At 37.5% G+C, this 21,712-nt stretch overlaps 3 protein-coding genes across 7 annotated transcripts; 2 read left to right on the forward strand and 1 right to left on the reverse strand.

Moving 5' to 3' along the window:
- The first annotated feature begins 2,101 nt into the window (after positions 1 to 2,101).
- LOC122279236 (phospholipase A I-like) lies at positions 2,102 to 15,710 on the forward strand. Of its 5 annotated transcripts, XM_043089695.1 has the most exons (19): positions 2,103 to 2,943; positions 5,563 to 5,710; positions 5,904 to 5,982; positions 6,122 to 6,275; positions 6,374 to 6,583; positions 6,665 to 6,910; positions 7,002 to 7,164; positions 7,239 to 7,499; positions 7,594 to 7,715; positions 8,183 to 8,344; positions 8,530 to 8,722; positions 8,875 to 9,011; positions 9,537 to 9,675; positions 10,341 to 10,547; positions 10,646 to 11,117; positions 11,211 to 11,427; positions 11,530 to 11,619; positions 13,346 to 13,758; positions 14,225 to 15,710. In XM_043089695.1, exons 1-19 carry the CDS (start codon positions 2,308 to 2,310, stop codon positions 14,235 to 14,237), a joined length of 4,062 nt encoding a protein of 1,353 aa, XP_042945629.1. In that variant the 5' UTR covers positions 2,103 to 2,307; the 3' UTR covers positions 14,238 to 15,710. The 5 variants fall into 5 exon arrangements, with proteins under 5 accessions (XP_042945627.1, XP_042945631.1, XP_042945629.1 ...); XM_043089694.1 differs by lacking the exon at positions 14,225 to 15,710 and having other exon boundaries at positions 2,106 to 2,943; positions 13,346 to 14,024; XM_043089693.1 differs by lacking the exon at positions 14,225 to 15,710 and having other exon boundaries at positions 2,102 to 2,943; positions 10,646 to 11,427; positions 13,346 to 14,024.
- LOC122278382 lies at positions 14,863 to 15,192 on the forward strand. Its single transcript, XM_043088577.1, has one exon. The coding sequence runs from the start codon at positions 14,863 to 14,865 to the stop codon at positions 15,190 to 15,192; it is 330 nt and encodes a 109-aa protein (XP_042944511.1).
- A 2,708-nt stretch (positions 15,711 to 18,418) lies between the features above and the next one.
- Positions 18,419 to 20,228, reverse strand: LOC122279237 (pentatricopeptide repeat-containing protein At1g61870, mitochondrial). Its single transcript, XM_043089699.1, has one exon. It carries the CDS (start codon positions 20,026 to 20,028, stop codon positions 18,817 to 18,819), a length of 1,212 nt encoding a protein of 403 aa, XP_042945633.1. The 5' UTR covers positions 20,029 to 20,228; the 3' UTR covers positions 18,419 to 18,816.
- Positions 20,229 to 21,712: the final 1,484 nt, after the last annotated feature.

Below are 21,712 nucleotides of genomic sequence, written 5' to 3' on the forward strand. Positions count from 1 at the left end.
CAGCATGCATCAATACGTAAATATAACAATTAATGATGAAGCAAGTAATGCCGAAGCATGCATCAGGACAAGTGGATCCCAATATCCACTAATTTTAGAGTACAAGGTGCTACAAATGCTCAAAGTAAAAAGGCTACAGTCCATGAGCTGATTGATCTAAATATAAACCACTGGAGATCTTCTTTAATTGCAGAGATGTTTTCAAGAAAGGATGCTAAGAACATAATGAAGATTCCCATAAGTTTTACCAATAAACCAACTAAGCTTATTTGGAATAAGACATCAAATGGCCAATTCACAATGAGAAGTGCCTATCACTTTCAGAAAGAGCTAAAGGAACTCTCAAAAGGTCAACCTACAGTTTCAAATGACAGAAGGGCAGTATGGTCAGTTCTATAGAAACTAAATATTCCTCATGTAGATAAGATTTTTTTGTGGAGAGCATATTTAGAGGGTCTTCCCACCAAGTTGAACCTTTTAAAGAAAAGAGTTGTTGACAATCCTAAATGCCCTATTTATTTTACAAAAGAGTCTGTAGTCCATGTCTTGTAGTCATGTCTAGCAGCACAGGATGCTTGGAGTTTGTGTTTAAAACAAATTCATAAGTGTGTCTTTTGGAAGACAACATTTTTAAAGCTGTTAGAGGTCTTTTGTTCAGCTTTTAAGATTGGCATTGTAGAGGAATTTGCAGTGGTAACAAGAAGGATTTGCTAGAGAATGAACCAACTCATTTTTCATAATGATATTTAGTATCCCAAGGAGTTGGTTTTGCAATCTCAAGCAGTTTTAAAGGATTTAAACAAAGGTTAGGGCAAAAAAGTCACTTCCACCGCAACTGCTAGCAATTTGGTTCAAATATGAGAACCTTCCCTTTCCAATAAGATAAAAGTCAATTGGGACATTGCAACAGAAAAAGTTCAAGAAATTATTGGAATTTGAGTCATTATGAGAAACAATGAAGGATCAGTGTTAGCAACTTCAAAAATGAACACGACCTTTATGCATGATCCTTTATTAGCATAAGAAACTGGGGCTTTACAAGCTATTCTTTTCAATTTGGAATTAGGTATGCATGATATCATTTTGGAAGGAGATTCACTACAGCATATAACAGACATCTCAAAGGACAGTGATAACCTTTTTAGTTATGGTATGGTGCTAAGTGATATTAAGTCAAAGCTTTTGAGTTTTACTAATTGGTCTACACATCATGTGAAGAGGGAGGCTAATAGTGTAGCTCACTCTTTAGCTAGATCAACATTATTTGTTAGTGATGTAGAAGTGAATAAAAAGGTTTGTCCTCCATGTATTGTTTTCTTATTTTAAGGCCTTTGATGAATAAAAGCTTCATTTAAAATATATATATATATATATAGTCAATGTTATGACAAGTTTTGGAACAGGTCCCTCGATTATAAATTTTGTTTATCTTAATTAACCCAAAAATATGTGGTCGTCCCATACAGAAAATTATTATTATTTATTTCAAAAGTAAAAGTAAATAAATAATAATAATATTTAAAATAAAATAAAAAAAGGTTTTCCTCGTCCAACCACAAGTGCCGGGGCCAAATCCGTCCAAAGTTTGGTGGTCGCAAGGAGAATCACGTCATTCTCTCTTCTGTTTTCTATGTCATTTTAAATTGATTATAAAAACTTTAATTTAATTTAATTTTCTTAATAAGAATAAATACATTTTTATGTGGTTACTCATGAAATTCTCACGTACTAACAGTACAAAACTTATCACACCACAGCGTAATATTTCTAAATAAAATGTACAGTAGAGTATTTTAAAATTTTATAAATAGTAATGAAATAAAAAATTAAAATAATCTTATTTTAAAGTTTTTAAAAATTATATTAAATTTTTTTCTTTGAATAATAATTAGATAAAAATATTAAAAATTTGAAATTAAAAATGATTTTATATTTAAGTGATGAAAATGAAATTATTAAATTTTTTTGAAAATTTTACGGTAGAATCACGCCCTCAGCCTAACTAAAATACATGAGTAATGACCAAGTTTTCTTGTGGACATAAAAAAAATCAGTACGACGCCGCTTCACAAACCAACCGCAAGTATACAGCAATACAGACCTTCTGTTTGTTTCCGTTACACATTTCTAGTATCTGCCATGTGTAAAGCTGCGAACTTCAACATCCGCGTTTCTCTCCCGCCATTGATCTCATCGCCTTCCTCTCAAGTTACTCACCCTAATTTCCATTCCCGTGCCATATCGAAACCGCAATGTTGAACTTAAACTTGATTTTCGCTCAGACATAGAAATGATCATCGCGATGTTATGTTAGTATATCACCATTCCATCTCAATTCGCGACCCTCCAATCAGACCGTCTGGAAATCCTAAATTATCTACGATATTATTAACAACAATGTCTTGGGGATTGGGCTGGAAGCGACCCTCCGAGACCTTCCACCTCAGGCTGAACTACGGCAATGAAGAGTCTCAGGAGAATCCTGGCCGTACGTCGTCGGCATCTTCGTCGAGCTCGTCTTCTTCGTCTTCGGCATCGATCATGTCGCAAGATCAAGAGCTAGGATTTCGAATCGAATTGGACTGGTCTGCCGCGGATGACGAGGATCAGGTGTATTTGAGGCTCCAGTCGCAGCTCATGGTGGCGCTGCCGATGCCGCAGGACGCAGTGGAAGTGGAGTTGAGGCCCGGGGAGGAGGAGGCAGTGGGGGGGCCAAATGTGGGGGTGGAGATGAGGGTGGTGAAGAGGAGGGAGGATGTAAGGTCCGTGACGATGACTAAGTCGACCGGGTCGGGGCAGCAGAACGACGGGACCGGGGTGTTGACGCGCTTGTTAAGGTCGAACCTCTCCCCGCTGATGCCTGGGGTTGCAGACGGTGTCTCCGACTGTGGTGAGCATTGGAAGAGCGTCACTGTGCTCAGTCTCTGTGGATGTGGCTTGTCGGTGAGTTTTAATTTCTTTTTGAAAAAATTGTAAGTTCTGTACACCAATACCTATATCTATCCAAAAGAAAAATGCTTGTATGCCGCTTTCCCGTGCCCCTTTAAAGTGACCGCTGGTTATAAAAAATTTTTTTTTAATTTGTTTTTTTTACTTTGTGATTAAGAAAATGATTTTAAGTGTATTGATATTTTTTTTATATTTTTTAAAAATGTTTAAATATATTAAAAAAATCTGAAACGAAAAGTAAAAAAAAAAAAAAATTTTGACCGTACGGTCAAATGGAGCGGTGCAGCGGCAGAGTAGCACCGTCCTTATCCAAAATGATTTGTTAGAAAGTAAATTTTATTAAAAGTAATACTATTTTAAATTGTAAATATAAAAACAGATACGTGAATTCGTTTTTAAGTAGCAAAACTTTATTTTTTTCACTTTCGCTTATTTCTCTCGATTAATGCTTCGGTATAAGTGGGAATATCAATTTCTGTTCTTTTTATTTTTCGCCATACTGATCATTCATATGAGATGTCAGAGATGATTTGATATGCTTGGCGAGCTTAACTTAAAAAATTCAAGCCCGAGCCGAGTCGATATGTTTCGATCTTTATACATATTCATTAACAAGTTATATCCAAGTTAAGTTATTTGTTGAGCATTCTTCATGTTATTTTAAAATATTGTTATTTATTTGAATGAAATTAAATAATTAAAAATACAAATTTACAAATATTAAATTAATAAAATTTTAACTACTAAAATATAGAACCTATTTTGAATTATAAGATTGTAAAATTTTTATGAATGAATCTGAACGTGGCTTTTGCCGATTCTTTTATAATATACTTCTTACTTTTCTCAAAAAAAAAAAAAAAAAAATTATGAATGAATAAAAATTTAGAAATAAAAAAAAAAAGGAAAAAAAGTGTCTTACACTTTTCTAAATTTCAACCTAAATAATTACAAATGGGATAACATTAATAAAAATCACTTTAAAGAGAAAATAAAAATAAAAAATCATAATATGTTACTACAGACTATAGACTACTTATAAGCAGTGTCATAAAAAAAATCATAGGCATTTTATATAATTTATCTATTACAGTATGTAACCAGTCGATATTTATTCCTAATAACCAAATGTTATATGTCTACATAAGTCATGTGACTTAAGGGCTCTGCCGTGGGGTGGTTCCCCATCATCACATGACACTTGTGGTATATACTGGTTTTGCAATGGTGACATAGCATGTGTATGGCAGTATGCACATTATACAACAATATATATCAACATTTTTTATATGGTTCCTACAAAGTCCTTAATTATAAAGGTTACTATACTTCTATTATTCAATTTAATACATACATATTTGTGTATATATATAATTATCAAAAAAAATATTTGTGTATATATATATATTTATAAGAATATTAATATATAGGAATAAATTATAAATATATATTTAAAAATATATGAATAAGCTGTAATCGAGTCAAATCAGGGTATAAACAACCGAGTCAAGTTGAGTTTAATGGAGTATGTGTTATTTATTAATCAAGTGGGTTTCTACTTTCACTATCAAGCTTGTTTTTTCTTTTTTTGATGAGTCGAGCTCGGTTCGAGTTTAACTAGGCAAGCATGGGGTGAGCAATTGAATGGATTGATTCATTTATAGTGCTAGTGGTTTAGTTGTGAACAAGCTGTAACCAAAATACAGCGTAGAATGCATTCTTTTGTTTTCTATGCACTTTTCTTTCATATAATTCTTTCCATGTGCTGGAGGACAGGGTTAAACAAATTTTGTTACCCTTTTTTACACATTGTCCCTTCAGAAACATCCGATAAAATTGGATCCATACACATCTATTTACACATTGTTCCAATAGACTATCAAAAATGACCCATTTCACCCATTAAGAACCAAGAATTAGCAAATAGTACCATCAGTTCAAGTTTGACTACTAAGAGGGCCACAAATAGGCAATGCTACTCAATCTTCTTGACTGTTAGATCTCAACAGAGGCTGCTTTTTTACCATTGGTGGTAATTGGATGATGCGTTTGTCAGTTTTGACAGTTCAGGGTGCAAAGTATATAGATTTGGTAGTGTAGCAGTAAAAAGTATCTTTAACTCATTTTGTTATCTCTCTCTCTCATTAAGTGAATTGGCAATATGGAATTGGCAGAAGGGGGGAATTTATGGTCTCATTTCAGTAGGGAATGGGATTCTGTAGTTCTTTAAGTTCTTGTTTAATATTTAAACTCTGGTGCAACCGTTATTGGCTGGTGCTAGATACTGTCTGCTCTCTACAGTTATTGGGAACTGGAACTGTTGTGATACTTACTAATTTCAATACTTTCTTAATTGCTCTTGCCTATTCTTATGTCAATAAAATCTTGTTTGAAGATAAAAAGAATACTTTCTTCTTTGAATCATTCTGCTTCTAGTAACAGTAACTGAACAGAACACAGACTGCATAATTTAGAGAGTGACAGTTTCAAATTAAAAAGTGGCAAATGTTGCGGTTGACCACCTGTATAATCTTGGCCCATATTGGTTTGTTGGGCCGGAATAGTCATTCAAATTAAGCATATTACAGCCTATGTGTTGTCTACTATTGACAGGCATTCCCTGTTGAGGTAACTCGTTTGCCTCATCTTGAGAAGCTTTACCTTGATAACAACAAGCTAACACTTTTGCCATCGGAGCTTGGTGAGCTGAAAAGCTTAAAAGTGCTTAGGGTTGATTACAACATGCTGGTTTCAGTACCTGGTATGCATGCAATTATTTTGTATATCTAACTAGTAACCTTTATTGACTTGTTTAATTATGTTATTTGCATGTTGAATTCTTATCAAAAATTTATTTGCACGCTGAACATATAAAATTAACCCATGCTCATGGAGGTCAAGCTAGTAACGATGGAACTTTCCATTTGTCTGTTTTTGGCTGGAATTCTAAGCAGTGGAACTAAGACAATGTGTTGGACTGGTGGAATTATCATTGGAGCATAACAAGCTTGTTCGGCCTCTCCTTGACTTCAGGTCATTTGATAACTAATTTAGCATTTTTCTGCTTTCTAGTCCACAAAGGTGGTGAAGTCCAAAATTTTTCTAAATTAGTGTTCTATTGTTTTTTTAATTTTTAATAATAATAATATTATTGTTACTACTTTTATGTTAGGGCAATGGCTGAGTTGCAGGTTCTAAGACTCTTTGGTAATCCTCTTGAATTCCTCCCTGAAATTTTGCCATTGCACAAACTTCGCCATTTGTCTCTTGCAAATATCAGAATTGTAGCTGATGAAAATTTAAGATCAGTGCATGTGCAAATAGAGGTATGGATGATACAGATCTAATGGAAGTTTTCGCTTTCTCTTGAGTCTAGATAACATGTGGAGTTGAATATATATACACCTTCTTTTGGTAATTGCAGATGGAAAACAGTTCTTATTTTGTTGCATCTAGACATAAGCTAAGTGCCTTCTTCTCTCTTATATTCCGTTTTTCTTCTTGTCATCACCCTTTACTAGCATCTGCACTAGCAAAGATAATGCAAGACCAAGGAAACCGGGTAGTTGTTGGTAAAGATGAGAATGCAGTGCGTCAGCTTATAAGTATGATTAGCAGTGACAACCATCATGTGGTATGTATGATAATACTTTCTCTTGTAAGTAAAATATTATTTGTTTCTGTTCCTATTTTGGGTAATAATTGCTTCCAACAGGTTGAACAAGCATGCTTCGCTCTTTCAGCTCTTGCTGCTGATGTTTCTGTCGCAATGCATTTGATGAGAGCTGATATCATGCAACCCATTAAAACAGTGCTGAAATCTGTTGGTCAGGAAGAAGTAATATCTGTATTGCAAGTCGTGGTGAAGTTAGCTTTTGCATCTGACACTGTAGCTCAGAAGATGTTGACGAAGGATGTATTGAAATCCTTAAAAATTTTATGTGCCAATAAAAACCCTGAGGCAAGTTCTCTACTTCTCATAATATATTGGGTCTTATTGGTTCCATTCTATTGCATGGTGAAGTAATATTTTAAGGTTTATCTTTAATTAGATACAAAGGTTGGCTTTGTTAGCAGTTGGAAATTTGGCCTTCTGTTTGGAGAACCGCCATATTCTGGTAACTTCTGAAAGTTTGCTGGAACTGCTCTTGCATTTGACAGTTGCCCCTGAACCATCTGTGAATAAAGCTGCAGCTCGTGCCTTGGCAATTCTTGGTCTGTTTCTTGATCTAGGTTATTTCTGTTTTGAGCTTGTTTAACCTGATAGATCTTTCATTGTATCCTTTTAGGGGAGAATGAAAATCTACGACGTGCGATAAAAGGTAGACCAATAGCAAAGCAAGGACTACGCATCCTCTCAATGGATGGTGGTGGCATGAAAGGTATGGCAACCGTGCAGATTCTTAAAGAAATTGAGAAGGGAACTGGAAAGCAGATACATGAGATGTTTGACCTTATATGTGGAACATCAACGGGTGGCATGCTTGCTGTTGCCCTTGGTGTCAAGTTAATGACCTTGGAACGGTGTGAAGAAATATATAAAAACCTTGGTAAGTATGCTAAAGTCAGAAACATAGTACACATGATTCTTTTTTTTTATTTGTTCTGCAAATTATTTATCCCACTGAATTTTTGGAATCTTAGGAAAACTCGTCTTTGCTGATCCTGTGCCAAAGGACAATGAAGCTGCAACTTGGATTGAAAAGTTGGATCAACTTTATAAGAGTTCATCACAGAGTTTTAGAGTGGTTGTACATGGATCAAAAGTATGGGTTACTTCTATCGTTTGTGCTCTTTTTTACACATATAATTTCATTGAATATGGCTTTTCTTCCTTTGTTCCTCACAAGTTTCCTGATATTGTTGTTATGAGGAGGTGTGCATAGGTTAATCGTTCTTGAAAGAAAAATAGTATCCTTCAGATTGTCTTTTGCTTTGACAAGATATTTTCTCCTTTCTGGGTGCGGGAGGCATAGGAGAATGACTTAACAACAAAAATACTTCAGAAAATTGCTGACTCCCTAAATAATTTGCACCTTGTATTATAACTGTGATTTGTCTTATCTTTCATGAAGCACCTGTGATTCTCATGAGTTTGGAATTTTACTGGATGAAGGAAAGTCATTATTTTATACAAACAAGTCAACTGCTTATATTTTAAAACATCAGTTTTTTGTTTTATCTTTACCACTCCCTATTCATTAGTAAAAGACACTAACACATTATCTTGCAGCACAGCGCAGATCAGTTTCAGAGGTTGTTGAAGGAAATATGTGCGGATGATGATGGGGACCTTTTAATAGAGTCTGCAGTGAAAAACATTCCCAAAGTATTTGTTGTATCAACCTTGGTGAGCGTAGTACCAGCTCAGCCGTTTATATTTCGCAATTATCAGGTTTGATACCAAGAGTTCCTGTTATTACATTTGGACATATTATTACTTTTTAACTTTTGCAATGCATCATGGAATTATGTTGCATAGGTCTACTACGGTTGTGGTAATTACAGTAACTGTTGGTGGTTCCATGGTTTTGTTTGTGGTAATTTCTCTGAATAATATTTTTTCCTCTCAAATTGCAGTATCCTGCTGGAACACTAGAGGTGCCTCTTGCAATCTCAGAAAGTTCAGGAATTACTATGCAAGGATTGCCTCCTACAGATGATCAAGCTGGCTATAAGCGCAGTGCTTTTATTGGAAGTTGTAAGCACGAAGTATGGCAAGCTATAAGAGCATCTTCTGCTGCTCCATATTATCTTGATGATTTCTCAGATGGTATTCTTTACCTGTACTGTAGTTGTTTAAATTGGATCATCCTTTGGCTGTTGTCACCATTTTTCTCGACTAAGTTCAGCATGTTAGGCATTTTCCCTTTTTCTCGTTCTATTGTCTCTTGATCATAGAATTTTTCCTTCTAATTTCGGTAGATGTGCTGCGCTGGCAAGATGGTGCAATAGTGGCGAACAATCCTACTATTTTTTCCGTAAGAGAAGCCCAACTTCTTTGGCCTGACACAAGAATTGACTGCTTAGTTTCCATTGGTTGTGGTTCTGTTCCAACAAAGGTAATTGCTGGCAGCTTCTTTTTTGTTTTTAAGGGCCCATTATAAAACTCTTACTTTATTGGCTAAATCTCAACTTTTTCACAGTAGTCATAATAATTTGTTGAGCTTGAAAAAGGGAGAATATTTTACAGAGTATTCATTCTCGGGATATCTTAAATCCAAGCCCAAACATGACCTAGATCTCCATGTTTCTTTTATACTGTCCCTGATGGTGAGAACCTGAACTTGACAACCCCATGCTCTCTTGGAAATTCATCATGAATGCATAATTTATTTTTGGTAAATCAATTGATGCTTAAAATTTAGTGGAATGAGGACTGTTGTTTTGTTATCTCAGAAGTACTAGGCTTTCCAGATATCTTCCGGTGTATAAAGAGTAGTCATCTCTCTCTCTCTCGGCAAAGACATTGAAAAAAATAGTCAGTGGAAACTATGTTGAAACATTGTCAAAGAATTACAGGGATTGTGAAGTTGCCTTCATGTGGATACTAGTGATAATGGTCTCTACAATCTCTGTTGTTGCAGGTGCGGAAAGGTGGTTGGCGTTATCTGGATACTGGGCAAGTGTTGATTGAGAGTGCATGCTCTGTAGATCGGGTAGAGGAAGCTTTAAGCACATTGCTGCCTATGCTCCCTGAAATACAGTATTTTCGATTTAATCCAGGTACAGTGATGACTTTGGAATTTTATACAAGCTATAAAGGAAGGGTGGGATTGTAAATGGGCGGTGTGACTGGAGCCTCGGTTGGCTTAGTCATTTATAGAATAAGCCAAGCTCGAGCCATATCTGACTCAGCTCATTGGTTCACGAGCCTGTGGAATGGTAATTTTGTAGCACTTGCAGCTAGGTGTCTGTATTGAGAAGCTCGTTATGCCTGCTGTGTCATTGGTCTACATATTAGTCTATTGATTTGAATTAACACGAGAAAGAAAATGAAGAAAGAAGTTGTGCGGTCTTTTATTATGTCCTTTCCAGACTCCATAGATATTTAGAGGTCATCAGCTGAGAGTTGACACTTGGGTTCACAGTGATCATTTTTGTGAGCATCCCTAACTTGCCTCTTGAGCTGAGCCATAAAAGCTAGTGATTCTGTAAGTGTATTTCTGAGCACACATGAGCTAGAATTTTATGGCTTTGAGTCGAGTTGGAACTTAGCTTGAGCTCTCTCAATTTTGACTGAGCTGAGCTTAACCTGTCAGGTACCCAGGACTGCTCTAGTGCAGCCTATTCATGGATTTAAAAGATCTCCTTTGTATTCCGTCAATAGTCTTGTAATGAAATTTCTGTATCTCGAATCAGTATTCCACCTGGTCTGGTCTTCCTTGCAGTTGATGAAAGTTGTGATATGGAACTGGATGAGACTGATCCAGCTGTCTGGCTGAAATTGGAAGCCGCAGTTGAGAAATACATCCGAAATAATTCTCAAGCCTTCAAGAATGTCTGTGAGAGACTGCTTCTTCCTTACCAAAATGATGAGAAATGGTCCGAGAATATGAGAACTCATCATTTCCCCAAGGCGAAGGGGTCAAGTGTAGGTACTAGTGCTGCTATTTCTATAATTGGTTTTAGTAGGAAATCATCTTGGTACTTGTTTCTCTGGACCTTAACTTCTTCTCGTCTTCTACTGTGCTAGCTGTCGGTGGACCTTCTCTGGGGTGGAGGCACAATGTATTACTTGTTGAAGCTTCACATAATCCAGATTCAGGAAGAACTGTGCACCATGCTCGAGCACTCGAGTCATTTTGCTCCCGAACTGGAATACGGCTATCCCTTATTCGAGGGACTTCAGGGATAGTGAAGACTGTGCCAACAGCAACATTTCCAACACCATTTGAATCACCTCTGTTCCCTGGAAGCTTCCCATCAAGCCCACTTCTTTACAGTCCTGATTTTGGCCCACAGAGGCTTGGCAGAATTGATGTGGTCCCCCATTTAAGCTTGGATGGTGAATCTGGAAAGGCAGCTGCATCACTCCCAATATCTCCTCCAGGGCCCAGAAAGCTTTCTTTACCTGTTCGATCACTGCATGAGAAATTGCAGAACTCACCACAAGTGGGCATCATACATTTGTCCCTTCAAAATGACTCTTTTGGCTCAATATTAAGGTACACAAGCCCCTGTTGTTTCAGTTTCCATTTTGTGCTTGTTGAGTTGTTTGAGTGTATTATTCCTAATCTGCTGGTTACTTATTGCTCTAGTTGGCAGAATGATGTATTTGTGGTGGCTGAACCCGGAGAGCTTGCAGATAAATTTGTGCAGTGTGTTAAATTGAACTTGTTTTCAGTGATGCGGAGATGTCGCAAAAAGGAGGCATCACTTCTTAGCAATATTTCAACCGTTGCTGATTTGGTTGCATTAAGACCACAGTTCCAAGTTGGAAGCATTGTACATCGTTATATAGGGTGCCAAACCCAAGTAGGTGCCCCCTAATTTTCTTTCTCGGTTTTCTCTTATGTTACTAGTTGGAACTTATCAAACTACTGAACTTGGTGTGATCTTTGTTTGACATTTTTGAAGGTTATGGAAGATGACCAAGAGATTGGGGCATATATGTTTCGTAGAACAGTCCCTTCTATGCACTTAACTCCTGATGACATTCGTTGGATGGTATGTTCTTGGCCATCAATTACTCCCAAATAGTTTACCCTTTTCTTCTAAATCATGTGGAGCTTTAGAAGGTATTATTCTTCCAATGATCATAGTACCAAGTACTTATTGGCAAGCTCTTATAGGATCAAACTGACATGTTGGAATTTCGTTTTTAATATATTAGTAACATGAAATCTCTCTAATGCAACGATCCAAGGAAACCACTAGTTACATATTTGCTTATACTCCAAAAGGATTAGGCAAAGTTACTGTAAGAGCTATTTGGAATTATTATAAGCTGAACCACCTAGTAAATAACTAATACGGGCATTGGCTCATATCGCACTGTAGTGCCCAAGCGCTGATGATGTAACTAGGCCTGCTCTAATAGCATTTGTAATGGTGGAAAAAAAACGCTAGCCATATTCATGCTCATACTCCACAATTGGAGTATGAGCATTGTACTCCATATTAACACTATAAATCTAATTCCACATAATAAGTAACCATTGTGGGACTTGAAATTCAAATCACACTCATAATTCACCCACTCAATGTGGCATTTGAGGTGTTACACTCTAGAGTCTGCACCTCCATTGCTCCTACCTGTTGTCCTCCTTGCTTAGTCTGACATTTCCGTTAATGCTGCTGGATTAGCTGTTGGTCTTGGACCTGGGTTCGGTCAAGATACTATTGTAGGTCAACTGTACAAGTAACCATGAGACAGCCCAAGGCAAACTAACAACAATCCTTTGGAAACCAAATAGAATGATTTATTCTGGTTGGAAATGAGAGAGATGTTCCACAGAAGATTATTTGATTTTTTCCATTTCGAATTTAATAGTTGTATATTCACAGCTGTCAAGTCTATTCGTGCTCCTAACTTCATAGTTTTTTAGATCTTCAATAATGATCTGATTTCCATAGTAAGTGATGACTATTATTAGAAGGGGGGATTTTTTATGTCGTTTTTTTTAGAAAGAGAGACAGTACCTCCAATTTTATTGGATAATCCTCACGTATGGCATGATTTTGTATAAGTTAAAAGGGGGAAAATAACAGCTATTGGATCAATTTTAGAGTTTGGCTTCCAAACTTTATGAAATCTGTGCACTTGGGCTTGCCTATTTACTTGATTCAGTAAAATATTATTTTACTTATGAAAAGAAGTAGTCTTGGATGTGGTACTTCATATCATTGCAACAGCAAAAACAAGATGTAACATGGGCAGTTTATGGTGTTGTATGCTGTGCTTCGTTATTACTCTGTTAGGTCTTTGCTGGGCTTATAAACAAGATCTAGAGAGTTTTTGCTTTCACTTAAAAGGAAAGTGATAGATAGAGAGGTCGTAGTTCACTAATAGGAATAAAGCAGTTCACATTGTCAAATCTCATATTTTTACACAGAAAGTGTGGAGAAGATGTTGATTTTGAGAATTATCCCTCATATAAATAAAAAAATAAAAAATAAAAATAAAAAAGAATTAAGTTTTTAAGTCTCTTCTTTTCCTGTATTTCGCTTATAATCTTTGTGGACACTCCCTTTTGCCTGGGGAGAGAATTGCTCCTTGAAGGCACATTGCTTGCTGTTTGAAGCGCTCTCTTTTATATAGCTCTGCAAATGTTGCTCTAATGTAGTCTAATAAAGTTTTACTTTAACCTATAAAAAAAAAAAAAAAATAGTTTCTCTAATATTCCTCTTTTTTCATTGATGTGGCCGTTGCTTTTGTTTTGAATAATTTTAGGTTGGAGCTTGGAGGGATAGGATCATAATTTGCACGGGAACATATGGGCTTAATTTAACTCTGATTAAAGCCTTTCTTGACTCTGGTGCTAAAGCTGTTGTATGTTCTTCCACCGAACCCCGTGAAACGCAGCTGACAAACTTTCATGGATCAGGGGAGTTCAATATTTTTGAAAATGGCAAGTTTGAGATTGGAGAGGAAGAGGCAGAAGATGAAGAAGCTGAACCTGCCAGTTCAATGAGTGATTGGGAAGATAGTGACCCTGAGAAAATTGGTGACCGTTCCACTTGTTGGGATGAAGATGAGGAGGAACTGTCACAGTTTATCTGTGAATTGTATGACTCATTATTCCGGGATGGTGCGAGTGTTGATGTTGCTCTGAAACATGCTCTAGCCTCTCATCGAAGGTTAAGGTATTCATGTCATCTTCCCAGTAGACAATAGTTTGTGAACCAAATATCATACACATAAATAAAAATTCACTGTCAACAAATAAATAAATAAAACAAGAATGAGCACAGGAGCATGTGGAATGTACTGTAGACGTAACTGATTTTTTCATGAAGGTGAGTATTACAATCTTCATTTTGAACGGTACAGACCATATGTAGACAGTATGGGATCGAGTTCCCCCAATTTCTTTTATTTCATTTTTGTGCAAGCCTTTGATCTCTTATTATTCCAAATGGTCATGTTTTCAATGATGCAATGCAATTTTTTTAGAAGAAATAATGGTATCACAATCAGAGAGTACCCCCGACTGATTAAGGTTGACAAATGAGCGTCTATTTCAAGGAACCTAGAGCACATCGAAGACATAACCAATGGCTTCCTTGGCCTTAAATAATGGTGTCTCATATAACTTTTTTTTTACTTTAGATTGCAGTGTTGAACACAATGGGACCTATTCAAAAAGCAAAAGAATCGAAGAGATATATCAGCAACAGTTGGACCCCATACGTAACAAGCACTCAAGCAAGACAACGAAATCAGAAAGGAAAAGAAGTAATAGAAAAGAAGTGTACCAAACGCATGATGACTAAAGAATCAAAAGCACAAGGAATTTTAATTTTATCAATACATGATGATGGCTTAGCACAGAACAGAGAGTATAAACATTCATCGAAATTGCCTCATTCGTAACAGAGAAATTATCAATCATTAACAAAAGTATCCAGCCCCAAAGGCTCAAGACTGCTCAAAGGAAAAACTTGATTGCATGGTCGAAGAAGTCAAAAGGGTAAAAAGATTTATTCGGAAAATATGCATGCTTTCATTGCAATGTCCCCACATAGAAATTCAATTATGCAAAATTTCATGCTGTCCACTTAAAGATAAAGCAGATGAATGAGTGTCTGTTTTGGGGATTAAAGCGGAGATGCTCCAACTATATTCAAAGCAATTCCCCACCTTGATAAAGACCAAGGACCCAACTTTCTTCATCCACAAGCCTCCATAATATACCTTACAAAATGCAATATAAAGCCAGTACCAATTCCACCAAGTTTCCCGAGAAAATGGCTGCAATTGCTCCAGTTTCGATAGGCACACGGGGCACCGTCGGATCACTTGTCAGAAAGGAAATTGAGTATTTCGGAAAGCTCGAAATAGACCCATGTGAAAGCTCACAAAAACCTCGGGGACAGATTGTGGACATGGCTTCCACCAGCGGTCACTCCAGGCCTAGTTTCTGGCTCTTGCTAATGACATGGAAAAGGAAGAAGAGGAGAGGCACTGGTTCTCACCTGCCAAACATGTGCTCTGTTGTTGAAGTTGCAGAAAGGAATCGGCTGAACAGAATTCCTGGTTACAATTACAGAATCCTCAAAAATAACTTGCACATTTAGATGATGCTCCCAAACTTTCTGAGCCAGTTTGTTCTATGGCTCAACAATGCCTTTTTCCTATGATGATAAGATTACCCTTGTCAGGTTCCCCTATGTTGTGCATGGGGATCCATTATGCAGCTTCTTCTTTTCTTTTCTTCTTCTTCTTCTTCTTCTTCTTCTTCTTCTTTTATATATATATATATATATATATATATATATATATATAACATGGTGCTGTTTCTGGTGCTTCACGATTGCTTCATCTGATAATAATCTTCCTAATTGTGCTTTCTTTGAGAAATGCCTTGGAGCTGGGAGACAGAATTCTGGAGTCTCACACAAGAAAGAAGGATTGATCAACGAAGATAAAAGTCTTGTAAACTTCTAATGCACGTGTAATTGACACCAAAGTCTACTCTTGTACTTATTTGATCTGTACAACGTTTTCATGTACTCGAAAAAGAAAGACAAATAGATGTAGAGATTTTCTTTTAGTTGTATTTTATTTGGATGAACCTGTAGTACCTTTCTCATAATTTCTCAGCTTTGATACTCAAGAGCGGTTACAACATCACCCACCAATGGTCGGGTGCCAGCATCCTCTTAGAGACGCATTGCAGCAACTGCTAGAGCAGAGCTTGATAGAGGCCCTTTACAGGGAACTTTCCTCTTAGCATAGGATCAGTCATTAATGTGAACTTTTTTCTGTGCTTAAACAGTGGCTTTGCCTGCAAGTGAACATGAGCATTACATATTTATCAAGTTCTTGTTCAACAACGAACTACCTCAAAAGCCTAAGAACTGCAAGGATCTTGACATTTCATTCAACATTCGAAATACACACACACGTATGTGAGAGAGCTGATAGAGGCTGCTCTTGCAGAAACGGGAGTCGTGTACTTGTGACAGCCTTTCATCATTCTCCCCAAAACCCCTACAAAACATCATAGAAGATAAATGGAGGGTTTCAGATCCTTGAGGTGAAATGGTGGTTTCGATAACAGTGGCTTCCACTGCAGCATATGAAGTGCAACACATGGAGAAAAGATCTGCCATGATCGGTAGGAAATCTTAATTTGGATCTCTTGTTTGCAAAGAACTGATGACCGTCATGTCTGCAATATTTTGATGGGCAGAAGCGTTTAAAGATAGGAAGAAGTAATGGTGGCATTAAGCTTGTGGTGTCTCCACACAGAAGACAGGGATCAAGGAGTTAAAACTTTTCCATAAGGACATCTTTTACAAGTTTCACATCTGTCGGAGATGATCACAACCGTTGGAATTGCAAACAAGCTGCAAGCCGAAGTTGGCAAAACTTGGTCAAGCTGTGAGGAGTGATTGCAAACGCCCTTTGAAGCCATCCAGTTAGAGTAGACCAGACGGGCAGCAAGAGTTAAGACTTTTCGGTTTCATGTTGCTGCATCCCTGAATCTTCCATTATTAAGAATTATCAGCAGTGAGCATGGGTGCAAACAGTTTTGATGGCCACATCCTATCGATAAAAGTCGATAATTTACCTAATCTGTATGATGTATTTATTTTGTACTAGTTCGAAATTAACCAACTTAAAGGTATGTGTTTGCATAATCTACCGAATTCGTTAAAAAAAAAAAAAGAAGTATGCCCGGTACATTGCATCACCTCAGCACTTGTTTAAGCTGCCTACCGATAGAGAAGCGTTTATTTGAAACCCAGAGAGTGCGTCTGGTGTTAAAACCAAAGGATGATTTGAGTCTTAACTAGCTTACTCTTTGATAACAAATGTGCTCTTTCACCAAGTCCTGTTGAATAGAGTGCAAGAAGTCCCAATCAGCCTCTCTTTTGTCTTCTGGCCAGATAAGATGCAATTTTCATAAGAGACAAGGTTTTAGATCTTGGTGGTTGAAAGCTTCAACTGAAATTAGGATTCAATTGGAAAACAAAACTGCCATAGCCCTAATTGGCCGGCGGGAAGTATACGAGAGTTGCACAAAAAGAAAGAAAAAACAACTAAGATATACATACAATTACAAACTTCTAAAAGAGACCATAAAATAAGCAAAACTCCCAGTCACTCTCATCCAATTGATAAGTGATCTTAGATATAACGATAGCAATTCGAACTAGAAAATGCATATGCAACAAATAAATGAGATAAATTTCAGCAGTAGATTTTGAAAATCCGTGGATGTCTGAAATCAAAATTCAGTTTAGCAGAGGATAAAAGTAACTTGTGGATGTCCTAAGGGAACAACCTTTCACAATAACATTACTCCAGATGCAACTTAAAAGTTCAAATCGAATCTAGATACAGAGTTTTTCTCAGAGTAAATAAAGGATCTCGCAGATTGATGGCAGCCACAAATCCTGCCACTGATCGGTTATCAAGATCAAATATACCCCCATCAGACATGTTACTAAATCAGAATCCACAAGAATCTCATTGCAGCAGCTCTGTTTCCACCAACCCATCTGTACATAACCTGAACACGTTTCTCATTACGAGTAGACAAAAGCTCAGAATGCCACTTTTCTTCGGGCAATATGCCTAAATATTAGAAAGTTTTCACTGAATAAATACAAGAACAGATTGGATCAACCGTACTCCACCTTCACAAGACAGAGGGTTACCAGTCTAAGTTGCTCCAACAACTTTCACTCCAGAGAGCAGATTGGATCAACAGTGCTCCACCATCATAAGACACAGGAGGGTTACTAATCCAAAGATTCATGCATACTCCACTGACGTCTCTGACATTTAACATCAACACTGACGTTCGCAATGACAACCCAAATGTCTAACCAGCAGCTTCCTAGTTGGTGACCAGAAATCCGATAGTTGACATATAAGCTCAGTGCCCACCACCATAAAAATTCTGACTTCAATATATTCAAGGCCGATTATAATACAAAAGGTTCCTCCCAGTCATATTCTCCCTAGCATTGAGATGAAATTTCATCACAAGTGACGCTTGTTTCAATTCTTTTCTCATCTTAACTATACACTATTATCAACATGCTAGAGATTGCAGGCATTTTACAATGAACGGTACAAATTGTGAAGGTCTGCAAAAATGTCTTTACAGGAAGACGACAAAGAAATGCCCCATGTCAACTCCCTTGTTCATAAAATAAAATGATCAGGATTACACGCAAGCAGCACCAAATTGCTCCATGAGGTGGTCAAAGCAACTTTATTGCCAACCACTACCCGGTCCAAAGGTATCGAAACATTCTGATTAGTTGAATTAAGAATGCCAAGATGGCTGGCAAAGGTTCGTTCACATAAACAATGAAGAAAATAGGAGTTGAAATATAGCAACGATAGTACAGCATGGTCGTCATAAACGAGCTTCTGCAGTACAAAGGTTAACTGCCATGACCATTATAAAAGCGGCTTAGCCATCAAAGCTCATGATCTTTTACAAAAGAACCAAATGCACAGCAAAGAGATCAAGATTGTGCTTTCCCATTACAGAACAACCGAACGGGCGAACAAGGTTTGTTCAACAAACACCATCAAAAATCCATATTCAATAATAAGAGATGTAACCCAATAACTCAAGGTATATGAAAGTTAAAAAAACATCTCTAGACTACGGAGAGTGCGTCGATCATGGATTTGACCCCAAGGTCTCTTCCAGCATGCATACCAAGGACTCCTCATTGCGGCAAGCCAGCTTCGATTTCATCCCACATGTTAACATTCTTATTGACTTTCTCCTTGATTTGCTTAATAAGCTCCCGTGCCTCTTCAAGTTTGGAAATGCTGACAAGTCCCTCCACAAGCGACTTCATCGTCGAGAATTGCGGGATCCAACCCTTCTCCATACTCTCCTTAGAGAGCGATAACGCGGACTCGAAATCACCACCTTGGCATAGGAAGTAAACCAGAGTAAAATAGCAGTTACTATCCGGTTTGCATCCCCTACTCACCATGGTCTTAAAGAGCTTCTTCGCCTGCTCCAAATTCCCTTCTTTACTAAATCCATGAATCAAATGCGAATACGTGACCGCATTCGGTTTTATCCCCCTCGACATCATTCCATCAAGCAAAGCCTTGGCCTCCGACGACTTCTTTAGCTTACACAAGCTCTGAATCCTTATGTTATAGGTACCAATACCAGGGTGCACCCCATGGTCCTGCATCAACTTCATAACTTTCCCAACGTCCTCGAACTTTTCCTCCTTGTAAAACCCAGCAATCATGTTCCCATAGCTCGTCGCGTTCGGCTTCACAGATTTCCTCTCCATCTCGGCCAACACCGAGTACCCGGAACTCGTAGAATCTGAATCCGAAAACGCCTTGATCACCGTGTTGTATGTATCCAAATCCGGCTGGATGGAATAAATCTTAGGGAACTCGAGGTAAATCCGTTTCAGCTCCTTGTAATCCTTGGAAAGAAGACAAGCGAAGAGCAACGCATTGAGGGATTTGACGGAGCGGTCGATGCCCAGTCGGTCCATTTGCTGAAAAGTCTCGACGGCCTGGTGGAGCATTTTGGCCTGGCCGTAGAGTACAATGACGTGGGATGCAAAACGCTCGGTTTTGAGGTCGGGGCGGGACTTGAGCTCCTCTTCGAGGAATTGGCGGATGACGTCGAAGTGATTGGCACTAGAGAGCTTGGAGATGGCGACGGAGAAGGCGATGCGGTCGAGGTGGGAGTCGGGAGTGAGGAAAGCCGCGCGGCAGATCTCAAGGATTTTGTGGGGGTTTTGCTCGGACTTGAGGAGGGAGAGGGCGGCACGGGTTTTCTCCTTAGAGGTGAGTGGGGTTGTGGAGTTAGGGGATAGGACCGACGACGTGGAGAAGTGGTGGCGTTGGGCGATGGGGCTTGATGCGAGAGCTTGCCGGATTCTATATAAAAGAGACATGGCTGTTTCGGGGTTTAGGGTTTTGGACCGGAGATGGATTTAGAGGGTGGCTGGACGTGATATGGATGTCTGCGATCAGTGAGAGCGACGGTGAGTGAATTTTAGGATAAATAATAATAATAAACCGGTCCGATTTAACACTTGAACCCTATGAATCGAACTCGCAAATCGCAACCTTTCATTCTAGGGAGTCATGCGGGCTGTCCACCGTCCTTGAGGTCGGACCACTCCGCATCTACACCACTTCGGCGGTGGCTACAAGTTCTTGAGAGATCCAGTCCGTGTCTACAGAGGGTGGCCCAAACCATTTTTGGGTTCATTGAGAGTATAGCCCACAAGAGGCCACGGGGATGGACCGAGCCAGCCCGTGGTCGTTCATGTTGTCATATCCCATATGTTAACATTGTTCGTGGCTCTCGTGCAAGTAATCCAACATTTTACAACGCTTTGGGTGGCTGACAGTAATACAACATATAATTATAACTTATATAATTTATTATTAAAAAATTATTATTTTTATATTTATTTTTTTAAAAAATAAATATACGACGTTCGTACATTTTATAATTACAAATATTATTTCACTTTTTTGAATCTTCGGCCACAAAAAATGGTGTCATTCCTTTTATGTTTCATTATGTATATTAGTCATGAGCAATAAATTTCAAATCACATTTGCTCAAACTTCCAATCACCCTCTGCAAATTAATTATTCTATTAAAAGAAATGCATCGTAATTAACCTTGTGGAGACTTTAGAAAACCAACTCAAATTCACAATTTAAAGTTCATACCACATATTTGCAAGGCTTAGAACCTAGTCATGTCATGGGTAAGTAAATAATAAATATTTTCAATCATGATTAAAGTTTTATCCAAAACAAAACACAAACCAACCAAAAGAGTGCAATAATAACATAAAATTTATGTTTTTTTGGGAGCTAGCCGCTGTCGCAAAATTGAGACTTGGGTTATTTTAACCGGCCTAATATGATTTTTATTTTAAATGAGTAATGTTGAGTATAAATTTTAAATAAACAAAATTTATATAGATATTTTGTCATAAAATGGATCTCACTTAAAAAATTATACCTTTTCATGATGTTTACAAAAAAAAAAAAAATTGTATAAAAGTTTTATAACGTATGCACTATGCACACCGCCCGAAGTTTGAAATTCCCACTTCTTAGTTATTGTAAGTGGAAATGGCAATGCTGGGCAATGAATGAGCTAGCCGGGTAGCCCTTAGGTCCAAATACACAATGGGATAATTCATGGCTTGAAATATCTTGAGAAAAATAAATGAGGACATGTATATGCCTTATGTTAATAAATTATTCACTTACACATATGAGAAAAATTAGTGGAATAATTAAAAGAATCAATATCAACATGGCCCAAATCAGAGCTAAATGCCCGTTATTATTAAAGGATAATTATCTGAAAAAGTTGTGAAATTTAAGATAGGTCTGGCCGTCCTGATTATTAGGAGGGATAAACCCTCAGCCTATGAATTTCATGTTATTACGATCATATAACTTCGGTATTTTAAGGACAAGCCTCCTCATGACTAAGCATAGCATGAACTTAATTTATTTATAATATTTAATCTAATAGACATCTATGCATATACATAAGAATAACATGTAACTCTCGAACTATATGATTATATTTTCTTAAATTAT

This window comes from Carya illinoinensis, chromosome 10 (assembly GCF_018687715.1).
Source record: "Carya illinoinensis cultivar Pawnee chromosome 10, C.illinoinensisPawnee_v1, whole genome shotgun sequence".
Taxonomy (NCBI): domain Eukaryota; kingdom Viridiplantae; phylum Streptophyta; class Magnoliopsida; order Fagales; family Juglandaceae; genus Carya; species Carya illinoinensis.

Coding starts and splice junctions, on each gene's coding strand:
- LOC122279236 (XM_043089693.1), top strand. CDS start 2,308: ATGTTAGTATATCACCATTCCATCTCAATTCGCGACCCTCCAATCAGA. Junction 6,584..6,664: donor GCAGTGACAACCATCATGTG/GTATGTATGATA, acceptor TGCTTCCAACAG/GTTGAACAAGCATGCTTCGC. Junction 10,548..10,645: donor GGCGAAGGGGTCAAGTGTAG/GTACTAGTGCTG, acceptor CTACTGTGCTAG/CTGTCGGTGGACCTTCTCTG.
- LOC122278382 (XM_043088577.1), top strand. CDS start 14,863: ATGGCTGCAATTGCTCCAGTTTCGATAGGCACACGGGGCACCGTCGGA.
- LOC122279237 (XM_043089699.1), bottom strand. CDS start 20,028: ATGTCTCTTTTATATAGAATCCGGCAAGCTCTCGCATCAAGCCCCATC.